We start from the raw sequence: 14,921 nt of genomic DNA on the forward strand, positions 1-14,921 counted from the left end.
TAGGATTCAGAATACTATTAAAGCATTCTTTTTGGCTGTTACTAAGGTTGTATTCGTGTATTTAAATGAAATCTGTTAAGTGTATAGGCTGGCTTTACAACAGAAAGAACCAATTGTCTGGATTATTTTAATGTAAGAAAAAAAGTTTTGAGGCACTCTGTGAAAAAAAATTTATTGTCATCATTATTTTACTCTGTTTGGCTAAATTTAACTGACTACAATCCCCAAACAAGACCATCTGGAAAGATAACAATATGTTACTGTATAATTAGAAATGTACACACTAAGAAGAGTCATTTTAGATATACTATTTTTATCATAAACATTATATATATATATATGTATACATATATACATATGTATATGTATATATATATACACACACACACACATATACCATGAAGAGTTCACAGCAACATGGATAGAAAATAGAGAAAATATTATAGGAAAACTCCTGAAACTATGAATCCTTTTCACAGGGTGCAATTTTTAAACAATATGCATTAACTCTAAATCAAATTTTTAATTCTGCCTACCTGTCAACAACAACTTCTCTTCGAAATTATGACTATGGATATAATTGTAAGAATTTTTAAACAGTAGTAAGAGAATATAGCATAGTTTTGTCAAAAGTACCAACATTTTAAGAACATATTAAAAAGAGTGGGTAATCACAAATATCAAGAGATATTTGTGGAAATGTAGGGCATTCTTCCTTACACTATATGCGTAATATACTTAAACATAGCAAAAGATGACGCTCAGCTGGGTCATAAACATTGATATTAGTTAAATACCTCTTATTTTTGTATATTAAATATTGACATACAAAAAAAAACATGAATTTAAAGAGATTTACAGAAAACCATGTCCTTCAACTTTTGAAAGTTTAAAGCTTCCAAAAATAACTATTATCCGAAGATGGAAACAATTCTATATATCCCTGAAATGGAGGTAGTAGCAGAAGAATCTGGAGGATCCCCTATTTTATTTTTACAGCTTAATAATGAAGCAATAGTCTTATACTTACACTTTTCCTAACTCTATCTCTGTGCTTCCAACTAGAATATTAGAGTACACAGTACATATACATTATAATACTTCTAAACTCTCCATATATTTTTAAATTTGAATTTAAACAAATTACCCTGGCATGGATTCTGTCAATATAAAGTTATTATTAAATAAAATGAAATAAAATATTTTTTAAAAATTTGAATTTAAACTATTATAATTAAAACTGAATACGTGTTAAATGCTAGAATAAAATGGGCAAGGGAAATAGTTGTATAACATTTTTTAAAGTATTGGAGTAAGTGATTTTCACCCTTACCACAAAAGATTTTTCATAATATATTATTCTAAAGTGCCTATTAGAAATCACATTTGGCTGATGGTGGCTAGTTTTATTCCAAAAGTGTTTAAAAGTTTTAGGAAGATATTATATATGCATGTAGATGGTATTTCTTAACAAAAAGCTGCACTGTCAAAAAAAAAATCTAGTTTCATTATACTATCACAGTTTTCATTATTCACAAGGATTCTGTAGATACATGCTTTACTGCTTATGAGTAGTTAAATTAAAACACTGGCTTGTTTAGTTTATTCATAATCACTTTAAGCACAATATAATAATCAAGAACAGCATTACTATGGCATATCATGATCACCAATGTGTTTTGTAATAAAGGCTACACATAGTGCCGTAAATATTTATATCTCCAAAGCAAACCTTTCCTACTTTTTCACTGAGGACTTTAGTCCCTTTTAAGTCATGTAAATTCCTTTAAGATACATCAGAAAAAAAAACAAACTTTAAAAAGCCAATGAAGAAAGAGAACTTCCAGTTCACTTAAAACATCAAAAAAATAAGCCTACTTTTAACTCTCTTTTTAGATGAAGTATTTGAACTCGACTGTGTCTGTCATCCCAGAAAACTAAACTTTATAAGAAGAAAGTTGCTTTTGACTAGAAATGCCTAGTTTATTAAATCCTGTAAAAAGTGTTGAAACAGAATGCTCTATGGGCAAGAGAAAGAAAGCAAGCTATATGAATGTTTTATCATGTCTCCTCTGGAAAACAAAGAACCCTAAAAAATTCTGGTATATAAATAGTTTTGATTGTCCCTTCCTGAATCTGGGGAAATTATCATATTTGTGGGACTAAAGAAACACACTTCAAAACAACACAGTTCAACTGTCAAAATAATTAGATTCACAAAATACACAAGGCAGAGTGGATTTCAACTGATCTTAGCTGCCTTTACATAAGAAAATCTTGGTTGGAAATATATATGGTGCAAAATTAAAATAAGATTCTACAAAACATTTAGGCTTGCTAATAATCCCTATATATGTAGTTACCATTAGTTAGATTTTTCACTTTATTAAAACATTGCAAATGTGGTACAAAGTTTGCAAAGTTTTATGGCTATGGTGATATAAAAATCTACTGAAGGCTTTCACTTGCAAAGGCATGCATTAACTGTTTTCATATCAAACTTTTTGATACCTGTAAAAAAGAAAAAACCTTACAGTGAATAAATGTACTTTCAAATTTAAGCATTAGAAAGTTATTTTTTTTTAAAAAAAGGGGATTAAGTAGTTTGTGAGAAAACCTTAAAAAGCCTCACATATAAAGCATTAATAATTAAATTAATTCCTTTTAACTTAAAAAATGTAAACCTCAAAAATAAATCCATCTTAATTCTAATAAGATACTGATTTTACCTGTAACATCTGATTTCCTGTTCCATCCCGCAGTCTGTAAGGTCTAATCACACCATCTTCGTTAAAGAATCTTGGAGGACGAAGACTCTCAACTTCATCAGAAGTTTCAGTAGCTCTAAGAAAAAATAAGATGGAGGTAAAATCATGTAACAAATAACAATCCTACTATAATAAGTAGATACTACACAAGACTTTTTGTGGCTATGAGATAATGTTATATTATTGTTTTTCTAGCTGCTCAAACTGCTCAATGACAAATCATGGGAAAGAATTAAGTATAAGTTAATAAGTAATGCTTTATTCTTCAAGCAAAATTTTAACTGTTTAGAATTATCAATGAAGAAGCTAGATAAAATAGTACATAGACTACTTAAACTGGAAAACATCTTCCTGAATTCTAATCTAGTCTCAAACACTTACTAGCTGAGACCCTCATTTCAGTATCTTTACAAAGAAAATTCCAAATGGATCATTAAGAGTCAAATATGACCAAAAATGACTGAACAACAGAATTATCAATAATGTCTAATATGTAATACAAAAATCCTTTTCCTTTCCTTATTCAAATAGATGCTTCCTAATTATCCACAATTTCAGACACAAATCTTGGATCTCACAAGTAGATATCAAGGAAACAATTCACACTACTCTATATTATAGATATTCTACTGATAAAATAATATGTAAAACTGTTAACAAAACTTCTATTTAATTACTACAGAACTGTTCTCAAAAAGTTAGTCTACTGAATTCAGTCAATTTATAATTTGGTTTAAAAGAACATTGTGCATTGTGCCAACAGCAGATTATAAATTCTCCCTGAGGGCCAGCTGATGTGTGGAACATTTTATCATTAATAGGCAAGCTTTGGCAAACACACACATACACACACACACACACACACCCTATACCTACACATCATTTAGCCCTGTGTAGAACCCTTCTGTTTCTAGAAGATAAATTTTAAAAATTTCAGTTTCTAGATGATCAAGAAATTTCAATTTAGTTCTTGATGCTCTAAATGTGAAATGTTTGTCCAATGATGATAAAAATGATATACTATTGGAGAAATAAGTCACATCAATACTGATATTCTTACTATAAATGAAAGCACATGGCAAAGCAGTTATTGCAAAATGAAAAAAAAAACACCTCACATATTCTTTCCAGATTTGTAAATAAAGATATCATCAACTACATGAAATATCTGGTTACTTCATCTTCTAGTGTTCAAAAGCAAAGCAAAAGGATCACCACGCAAACATTTGCAGTTCGTGAATATACTGTTTTCATAGTTAAAAAAAAAAAAAAAGTAAAAGTTTAATGAAGAACTAGACAAAATCTGCAAAACCAAATAAATATGTATTTTTACACTCTGTGAATTTAATGTAAAAATTGCTATGAGAATGGCAAAAAGTAAGCTTAGAGATTATGTATAGGAATTATATATCTATAATCAAGAGTATTTTCTTTAATAGTGAAAGTCTTTGTTCATGGAAGGAACTGAACACTACAAAAAAAAAGAAATGGATTATCTTAAGAGATAAGGAGTAAATGAGGAAAGACATAGCAGTTACTGCAGAATTAATAGTCCTTGTTCAGACCAAATATCAATTAATTAGAACAAAGGTTAAAATCAATACCAGATTAGAAGGAATATAAGAAAACATTATGTGGAATTATATAAGTTTAACTTGAATTATTTCAATAATTTGTTAAAACTGAAGAACAGAATATGGATAAAAGTAAATATTTAGAGGGTTACCATAATTTCTTGGACAAAACTTCCTCACGTTACAGTTTCCACAATGTGGGGATCAAAGAAACACAAAAATCTCTTTAGTCAAAAATCATCTTCTCTCCTTGCCATACAAACAAACATGGCAGTCAAGAACAATATCAGATTATAAGTTAATTAGAAAAACAATGACAAAAATTGGAGATCACAGATTTACAAAAATCATAGACTTAAGATATGAAAAGGATCTTAGAGGCTACCTAATTAAGAAAATTTAAAAGAAGAGGCAACTTAAGCTCAAAGGTTTAGTACAATTGATAACAGGCCAAAATCTGAAGTCCAAATCCATCTATATAATGGTAGAGATCCCATTAACCTAATTATTTAAATGCTGATTTTCCCATTAAAAGATAAAATCTTTGAAGGTAGATTTTTCTATTTTAACTTTTTCTTTGTATTCCCAGGTTTAGTATATTACTTGAAACAAAGGAAGCATTTAATGTTTATTGAATGACGGTGTGATTTTGACATACTAAAGGAATGAAAACTTACTTAATTAGTATCTCTGTATCTAACTGGCATTACAAATGGAAAATGGGACTAATGAGCCCAGAAATAAATCAAAGGATGAGAACAGTCAGAATTGCTTCAAAGAAAGAAACAATAAAAATTTTTAAACGAGTTAATATATATAAAGCAACATACCTTAAAACTCTATATATGACAATTACTTTATTATATAGAAGTTTAGAAAGATTTATATGAACTGATATAAAGTTAAGTAACCAGAGCCAGGAAAAAATATACAAGACTACAACAATGTGTATGGCAAGAAAAATAGCTGCAAAATGATTCCCCAAAATGTTACAAAATTATAAAAATCATGACCCCAAAGAAGAAATATGAACAGATGTCTTTGTTTACTCCTTTGAAGAAATGAGCAGTTCATAGGTATGTAACACCGCATATATTTTTAGATTTTGTCATTGTATCGATCAATTTTGCTGTTTTATTATCTAATCTCTTTTTCTTTCTTTAAAAAACATCTTAGTTAAATGAGAGGGGGAAAGGGTACGATGTAGGAATAATTTTAGGTCAAGTAAAAATAAAAGATATTAAGAAACTTGTTTTTAAAATAAATAAAATTAAACATAAGAGCCATTTTGCAATTGATAAATGGTTATAGGATATGGCCAGCCACTTTTTAGAAGGAAGAAATAGAATTTATCAACAATCATGTAAAAATCTTTTAAATTGATCAGAGAAATTAACATTAAATAACTCTGAAATTCAAGTTCACAACTATAAGACAGGAAAAACTTGCAAAAAAGTAAAAGGACAAATGTTGGAAGGGCTACAGGCAAATAGGCACATTATAATTACTATTGGTAGAATTGTACACTGATTCAGCCCTTCAGGAAAGCAATTTTGAACTATATCCAAAAAGTCATTAAACTGCACATCGTTCAATCCCATGATATTACCACTAATCAGCTTATACAGCAAAGATTAGAGGGAAAGAAAAATCTACATATATAAAAATATTTATAGTATCCCTTTTTACAATGACAAATCACTGGAAACTAAGTAGCCCATCAGCAAGGAACAGTTGAACAAATCAGGGCATATAAATATAATGGAATACTGTTATGACAAAAGAAATAACAGAAAACTTGGAAAAACTTCAGAACTCTGCAAGGATCAATTGTGATTCAAGGGGACTAATAATAATGCTTTCTAACAAAAATTCCAACAATGGGCATGTCCAAAAGTATATATCTCATTCTGTACCTTCATCTCAAGGTACAGATTGAAATATATATATTTTGGGACATGGCCACTGCTGGAATTAGTTTTGCACGATTAGACATATATATATTTTTTTAATATGTGGTTTGTTTTTTTCAGTAGGGGAGAGGGGGAAAATAAATGGTAGCTATTTAAAAAATTAAAGTAATAAAAAAATAGGAAAGAAACAAATGATCAGAAAAGGATATGTGCTGATTTTATAACAAGAGTTAGGAATAATAGACATATTACACTAATACCCAAGAATTATTAAAAGACCTAGAGGACTAATTAATCCTTCAGACTTTCTATTCAATATACTGGTTACCATGCTAAAATGTCTATGAAGGATCAATATAAAATGTGGATAAGCATCACACAGAAAAAGAAGGGATAGATAACATACAATGCAATAGAAATGTTTAAGCCTCAGTGAGATCACTTACATTGAAGTACAAAAGTAACCTATAAACACAGGAAAAATTAATATTTGTAGAACCTATGTTATAGAACTGCTCTATATTAATATGTTAAAAAGGTTGTTGTAAACTCTTACTTGCTACAAAGAGTATTATCATCACAGATTTTTCAAGCAATGAAATATCTTAGACATCACTTTTTTCAACTGTTTTCATTTTATAAACAAGTAAAGAGAAATTAAGTGAAGCTATGAAACTTATACCATGTCAAATAATTTCCTAAATCAGCAAGTAATAAGAGCTAGGACTAGTACATAGTTTATTGCCATGATCCAAATGATTGGGTTTACCCACTTTCTAGTTGTTAATGTATATCTTATGTTGAAAAGAATTTACCTCTTAATTCCCTGAAAGGTGCTACTAGCCATATCGATAATTCCTCCTGTTGGTCTTGCCACTGCTCCAACTAATCCTTTTCCAACACCCTTAAAAAACCCTGCTGCTCCTTCTTTTTGGGCTCCTAGGGAAAAATGAACACATTTTAGAATGAATAGGATGAAAATTATCTTCACAGGAGTTTTACTAATTACATATGACTTAAAGAAACTGTATTTACCTTTGATTGGCTTAGTCACTATTCCCGTTATACCACTTACAAAACCCTAGATGAAAAAACAAATTATAGATTTACAATATTTTCATATAGGTATCTTTATACACAAAATTTTAATTTGTATTTCAAGAAAATAATTTAGCTTTCTGCAGTCTATACACAAGTGAAATAACCACAAATATCATAGAAAAAAACTTCTATTGTATCTTGCCTTTGAGGCACTAGATTCAATATATTCAAGCACTAGATTTGCATATGTATGTATCTCCAATTGCTCTTCAGGTTTTAAAATAATCTTAAAGGATATAAGGTTTATGAGCATATTTTCATTATCAAAAGTAGAATATAAAAAACTGAGAAATTGCAAAAATTTCCTTAGAAATTCTTCTTACAGAAACTAAGCCTTTTCCTCCACGTGTGATGCCTTCTCTAAGACCAGCAGGTTGTTTATTCATGGCTTCTCTTCTCTTCTGCTGGTAATCTTCATCCATAGTCATGGCTGCCACACCTTTAGCCATAGCATTAGTTATTTTAGAAGCAGCACCTGCCAGTCCACCTAATAGAAATTAAGAGTGTATTTAATAAAATAACATTATTATTCTAGCACATATTATTGCAACTGATTCTCAACATCATGACAACTGCTTACCAACAGCTCCTCCAACTAGAGCTTTAAGTCCTAAAGCCATACCCTCTATAAATTCTTCAGGACCTTGGATGGCTCCCTTAAAGACAAAAATAAAATTCACAACTGAAAACTCTATTAACAGAATTCACAAATATAATTCATTTAAGGCTAAACAGTGCTTCTAACACAATCTATTACATAAGGTTAAGACCTTAATAGTAGTCTAGATAATACATGAGCTTGAAGCATGGATTTAGTAAGTCACAAGGAGATATGCACAGTATAAAACTATTAGAGACAATAAAATTAAATGATCAGTGACACACCCAATATAGACAAAGCAGAGTGAAATTTTATGTTCATTATTTTTTTCTTTTTAAGAAAACCATAGAAGACTTTGCCATTTCACTCTGTTGAGTACAACTTCTACTTCTGTCACTAGCTAATGAATCTAGGTCAAGTAACTTCACTCTCCATACTCAGGACAATTCCCTCAGTGTAAACTGCAGGGCAACTGCAGAATGCTTTGAGAGAAGGAAGTTCTTTATATAAAACATGTATGCATACAAACAATTCACAGAACCCAAAATTGAGTTGGCCTTTTTTTTAGCTGCCACACGACTCTATTAAACAACATTAAGCCTGTAGTATATATATATATATTTTTATATATTTTTTTTGGGGGGGGGAGAGGAGGAGGGGAAGGAAACGAGAGGAAATTTATTTAAAAAGCTAGTAAACATAAACAAGAAAGAAAATCCTAGTCTAGGTCACAGAAATTAGGCAGTGTTATTTACTTTTTAATCATGAAGAAACAAGTAAAAAACAAATATTAATTTGGATACAAAAGAGAAAAGATGGTAAAAATAGAGATTGAAGAGAAAGTAAAATCGGATAATATATCTAGCATCATGATCGATAATATTTAATATATTGTCTTTCCAGTGGAAAGCAAGTATCATACTGAAATACAGGAAAATTAAATATATAATAATGTAAAAAAGATCATGATTTTTGTCTGCTTGCATTTTTGATTTCCTTCACAGCTTAATTGTTCATTATTTCAAAGTCCGATTTCTTGCGCAACAAAATACCTTTATAGATATGTATACATATGTTGTATTTAATATATACTTGAACATATTTAACATGTATTTGTCTGCCTGCCATCTGGTGGAGGGGGTGGGAGGAAGGAAGAGAAAAATTGGAACAAAAGGTTTTGCAATTGTCAATGCTGAAAAAGTACCCATGCATATATCTTGTAAATAAAAAGCTATAATTAAATTTTTTTTAAAGACCATCATGAAAATAATCATCATCTCTCTACCTAGAGAGAAGACCGAAGGGATTGAGTATGGATCACAACATAGTATTTTTACTTTTTATTGTTGTTTACTTGCATTTTTGTTTTCTTTCTCATTTTTTTTTCCCTTTTTGATCTGAATTTTCTTGTGCAGCATGATAATTGTGGGAAAATGTGTAGAAGAATTGCACATGTTTAACATATACTGTATTACCTGCTATCTAGAGGAGGAGGTGGGAGAAAGGAAGGGAGAAAAATTGGGAACACAAGGTTTTGCAAGGGTGAATGTTGAAAATTTTGTATATCTTTTGAAAATAAAAAGCTTTAATTAAAAAAAAAAGATCATGATCATAATAATATTCTTATAGACAAATTTCTCAGATAGGCATGAAGTAAAATAATTTAAAAAATCATTAATCAGCTTGCTTTTAAAAAAACACAAAGAAACCAATAAATATTTTGAGCCAATTTCTATATTACTATTTCAATTTAAATATAGAAATATTTGAAAAAATGATACACATATTTCAAAGCAGATTATCAAAAAAGGAATTAAAATTTGAGAATCCATTCTTCAAAATTTGTATTTCTACATATATTATCCTAACCCTAAAACATCATCTTTCCACATAACTTTAAAGGATGTCAAATGGTCTTATAGCGAGTGGGGAAAAAGTGGACCTCATTAAATAAATTTCAAACTGTTTTATAGTGTGATAAGGTACAAAAGACAAAAAACAACATACAACTATGAAACAAATGAACATAGAGAGGTATTGGCTCTTCAATAGACTGACAAAAAAAAAAAAAAAGTGAAAGGCCACAAAAGTTTTCTATGATTCTGTGAAATGAAGTAAGTAATCATAAAATTTTAGTTTGCATGCACCAGGGAAGCTTTCTGACCCAATGCATAATGTGAAATTATTCTTTACATTGAAAAATATATTTATGTTGGGCAAGTGGTCACTCAAATGAGGAGGACAAGGTCATTCTGTACACTTTTAGATAACCTTGACTGTTAGGTAGTTCTTTTGTGATATCAAGCCTAAGTTATTTAATGTCTTTCACTGGAATGAATCAACTACTGGCCTGGAAGAAGAAAGACTTAAAGTATAATAATGTAGTGTAAGATAATTAAGTAATTTACAAATAGGAACTACAACACAAAAATGATGGTTAACACGAAAAATAATTTGAGACTAACAAAAGAATTAGATTTAATAATTAGTGTAACTCTAAATAATGAAATATATATATGTATATATATATGTATACACACACACACACACACACACACACACACACACACACACACACATATATATATTAAAATTCATTTTCTCTTCAAATGCATAGGATAACACCAAATAGTGGAACAGAAGTATTCAAAGAAAATAACAATTGAACTCAATTTAACAAAGTTTTTATAAAATCATTTGCTTTAGCATGTTTTAAAATATAACAGTGGTGCTATAGTATGTGAAAATGTTTTAAATAAGTTAAGTATCTCTTCCTAAAATACTGTTTAGATTATTAGCTAAGCACACTTTTTAAGTAGTTTGCAAAGGCAAATTTCAGCTCAGACTTTGTGAGAATAATCATGTATTATCAATAACACATATTATGCAAATGGAATTTTACTACACATATACACTAAAATATATTTAAACATTGTCAAAGTACATTGTTTTTCTTATATAAGGCATAAAAAGACCAAAGGTTAGTATAAACTTTATTATGTGACCAAAAAAAATCAAGCTTAGTATAAACTTTATTATGAGTAAACTATCCTAATGTAATATTTAACATCAAAAAGGGATTTGGAATTTAAAGAGTATTCAAATGTTAGCTCTAGAAACAATAAAATTTAAAATAATCACTTTTGAAAACAAAAAATGTCCTTAATATTAACAGGATTTAATTTAGATGTCTCTTGCTTTGCATTTATTGTGATTGTAATTTTAAAATAAAATTTTAAAATTGTAAATTTTAAAAGTATTTTACACCCTAACACAAGTGCTTGAAACCCTTTTAAAATTATAATTTTTTTCCCCATAAAGGATGTCCTTTAATTTTTTTTTTGAACAGCAAAACAAATCATTGTTAAAGAGAAGGCCCCTTTATTACTTCTGTTTTGGCAGAATTGCTACATCTATCATAGTAGTAAGTCTCTTATTATAATAATAATAATAATAATGATAATCATCTTTTATATAGTTCTTTAATGTTAACAAAGAACTTTGTAAGCATTATCTTATGTTATTTTCACAAAAATCCTAAAAGGTTAAGTGCTGTTGGTATTATTAACATATTATAAAAGAAAAGAAAGACTAACTCACATGATACGGTTCATAGAAAAATGCTTCTACACCTTCAGAAAATTCTCGAATTAAGCCAAATGGATTTCCTAAAACTTCAAGTCCAAGAATAAGAACATACATTTGCTTAATGGCCTAGAAGAAACAAGAAAAACATGTTAGTTAAAAAATACATAAATGATTTAAAAGAGAGCTAGAACAAAAATGGGGAGAGCAAATGAATAATTTGTAATAGGGTTTGGAAAAGGCAACACAGAAACTATTTGAAGAAAATTCTCTACAAAATAGACTTAGTGAAATGGAAAAAACATATATCTCATTAAAAGATAAATTTGATAAAATGGAAAAAGAAAGCAACTCCCAGAAAAACAGAATTTATGAAACAGAAAAAGAAAATAACTCCTTAAAAAACAGAATTTGTGAAATGCAAAAAGAAAATAACTCCTTAATAAACAGAATTTGTGAAATGCAAAAAGAAAATAACTCCTTAATAGAATGTGAAATAGGAAAAAAATTCTATAGAACAAAACTCATTTAAAAATTCAATTGGATAAATATAAAAAGAAGTATAAAAAAAAGTAAATAAAGAAAATAACACAGTAAAATTCAGAATTGAACAATGGAAATGAATGACTCAATAAGGATCACTCAAGCAAAACCAAAAAAAAAAAAAAAAAAAAAAAAAAAAAGAAAAGAAAAAATAGAAAAAAATTAAAATACTTCACTGGGAAAACAACCAACCTGGAAAACAGATCTAGGAGAGACAATCTAAGGATTATTGGACTCCCTGAAATACATGATGAAAAAAGAGCCTAGACACTATCTTTCAGGAAATCATCAAAGAGAATTGCCCATATATCATAGAAACAGGTTAAAAGATCACTGAAAGAATTCACCGAATACTTCCTGAAAGAGACCCCAAAATTAAAACCCCAAGATATATCATGGCTAAATTTGAGAACTATCGAATCCAGGAAAAAATATTACAAGCAGCCAGAAAGAAACAATTTAAATACCAAGGAACCACAATAAGGATCACTCAGGACCCTAGCAACTTCCACATTAAAGGACTGAAGGGCCTGGAATCTGATATTCCAAAAGGTAAAGATCTTGGAATGCATCCAAGAATAAATTACCCTACTAAACTGAACATTTTCTTTCAGGGAGAAAAATAGACATTCAATGAAACTTATGAATTCCATGTATTTTTGATGACAAGACCAGAGTTAAGCAAAAAACTTGACCTCCAAATATAGAACTTAAGAGAAGCATAAAAAAGTAAAAAGAAAAACTACATAAATGGCCCAAGCTTTTTATTCAATTAATATTTGCTTCTATTATTTATCATTATTCAAAAACCTAGTATTTTCCTCTTCTATGCCTCTATCTTGAGCTTTTAAAAAAGAAGCATCTTCACACTATGTTGCTAAGTACTAAAGAAATGTCATGAAATACAATTATTTGTGAAATAAAAAAAGACTATTTCAAGCCAATTTAAAATTCAACGCACATTTAAATTGTCTATTTATATGTCATTTGATTTTCTAAATAATTACTAAAAAAATGCTTATAGTCTTTCTAGTTTCTTTTTCTTTGTTTCTGAGGCAATTGTCTGCCTAGGGTCAGACAGCTAAGTGTTAGGTGTGTGAGGCCAGATTTGAACTCAGGTCTTCCTGACTTCAGGGTTTGTACTCTACCACTATACCACTTAGCTGCCCCTGCCTGTAGTCTTTGTAAACAAAAGAGACAGGTTATTGCATATGGGTAAGTGGGTGGTCCTTGAGGTCAGAGACAGTCATTTTGTCTATTTTTCTATTACCAGTGATTGGCACCATACTTGACATACAGTGGGCATCTACTAACTGTTGACTGATTGCATCTATCTGTATGTGTGCATGCATCTTAGTAGAATGGCAAATTTTTCATTATTTAGGGTGTGATTTTGCTAAGCTAGACATCCTTTCCTTCCCTTTTATAACAGAATTTCAGACCAACCTGTTTTGAGTAATGTCTTATGACTTCAGACTGTAGTTGGGGTGTTGTATGGAACTGATAGTTAAGTTCAAAAAACGCCAGCCTGAAATTTAAAAAGAAAAAAGAAAGGTAAAGCCCCAAAGCTGTAATTTCAACAGTCACCTATCATTCATTAAATTTTTCTTTCACTTTTTATTTTCTTTCAAGTTCAGTTCATATACATTTTTTCCTATTTTAATTACAAATTCTTCTATTTTACTTACATCTCTGATTCCTTTTCTAATTTTTCTAAAAGCAAGGTTTTTTCCCTCCAATTACAAAGTATGGGTCATCTTTTGCATTAACTATTATTACTTCTCATCTGTCTTTTCTAAAGCTACCAGAGAACATATATCATTCATATAAAATTTAGCATTTCCCTTAATAAAATATGTCAACTACTACTGTAACTCCACATATAATCACAATTCATAATTTTGATAACCTCTTTTAAATACGATTTTCATATGGATTAATGTACTCAAAATTTGCAAAATTCACTCTTCCTTCACTAATATCTCAATCACTACGCTACATTTCTCCTATCTTTCAAAAAGTATGGCAGAGCATATAAATCCTTAAAAAAATTAAAAAAAAAAAAAACCCTTCTTTCAGAAGGTTAGGAAGGTTCTAAGCTCACACTTTGCTTCAACTTGCACACTCCTTATTTTCCCTAATTAAACCAACTAATTATTTAAGCTAAGGATATGTGTGTCTAAATGCATTTTTTTCACACACACAGGCTATATATTCATATGATATTAGATTGTAAGGTATTCAAAGGAAAAAACAATTCCTTCCATTACTCAATTGTTCATAAAGATAGAAATTACCAGTAAATTTATTGATCTAGAGATCAATATAGTATAAATCTATAAATGTGTATATTTACGTACTTAAATACTACATCTTGTACATCTGTAAGAGTGGCACCAATACTCTTCAGCAAGAGGTTTATTGAATGAACTGGAATCAATCCTCCTTGTGCTGTATCTTTACCATCATCTCTACCCGTACTCAATGAAACACTCAAGTGCAGCTAAAGAGAAAAAAATACATAAGTAGAAAAATGCTTTCCTAGTTGCAACTCAATGTCTATTTCTACATGCCTGTTAAAATATCATTTTAACCATAATTTATAAAAAAACATACAAGTTTTCAAATTCTTTTAACTTGTTAAGTATTTAACTACTAAGAATTTCAAAATTAAAACATTAAAATTGTTATTATTCCCTTTCACTTTGGAATGGAAGAAGAAAAGCTCATCCTACTAAATTCAACGAGAATTTGAGAAACCTAAATTTAAATAAAAGAAATAAATGTTTTGATTCTATCCCTTATAACTTTATTTGTTCAGGTTAATGTAGAGGGC

At 29.3% G+C, this 14,921-nt stretch overlaps 1 protein-coding gene across 1 annotated transcript in view; it reads right to left on the bottom strand.

Moving 5' to 3' along the window:
* VPS13A (vacuolar protein sorting 13 homolog A) overlaps positions 1 to 14,921 on the bottom strand; it is a 257,020-nt gene that overhangs the window by 20,626 nt on the left and 221,473 nt on the right. Inside the window, exons 61-68 of the mRNA XM_051966655.1 lie at positions 14,446 to 14,588; positions 13,532 to 13,613; positions 11,558 to 11,671; positions 7,937 to 8,012; positions 7,680 to 7,843; positions 7,291 to 7,336; positions 7,071 to 7,194; positions 2,730 to 2,844 (exon numbers count right to left, since the gene is read on the bottom strand). Of these exons, the coding sequence (XP_051822615.1) occupies positions 2,730 to 2,844; positions 7,071 to 7,194; positions 7,291 to 7,336; positions 7,680 to 7,843; positions 7,937 to 8,012; positions 11,558 to 11,671; positions 13,532 to 13,613; positions 14,446 to 14,588 (864 nt within the window). The remainder of the gene's footprint in view (positions 1 to 2,729; positions 2,845 to 7,070; positions 7,195 to 7,290; positions 7,337 to 7,679; positions 7,844 to 7,936; positions 8,013 to 11,557; positions 11,672 to 13,531; positions 13,614 to 14,445; positions 14,589 to 14,921) is intronic.

Source organism: Antechinus flavipes, chromosome 1 (assembly GCF_016432865.1).
Source record: "Antechinus flavipes isolate AdamAnt ecotype Samford, QLD, Australia chromosome 1, AdamAnt_v2, whole genome shotgun sequence".
NCBI classification, from domain to species: domain Eukaryota; kingdom Metazoa; phylum Chordata; class Mammalia; order Dasyuromorphia; family Dasyuridae; genus Antechinus; species Antechinus flavipes.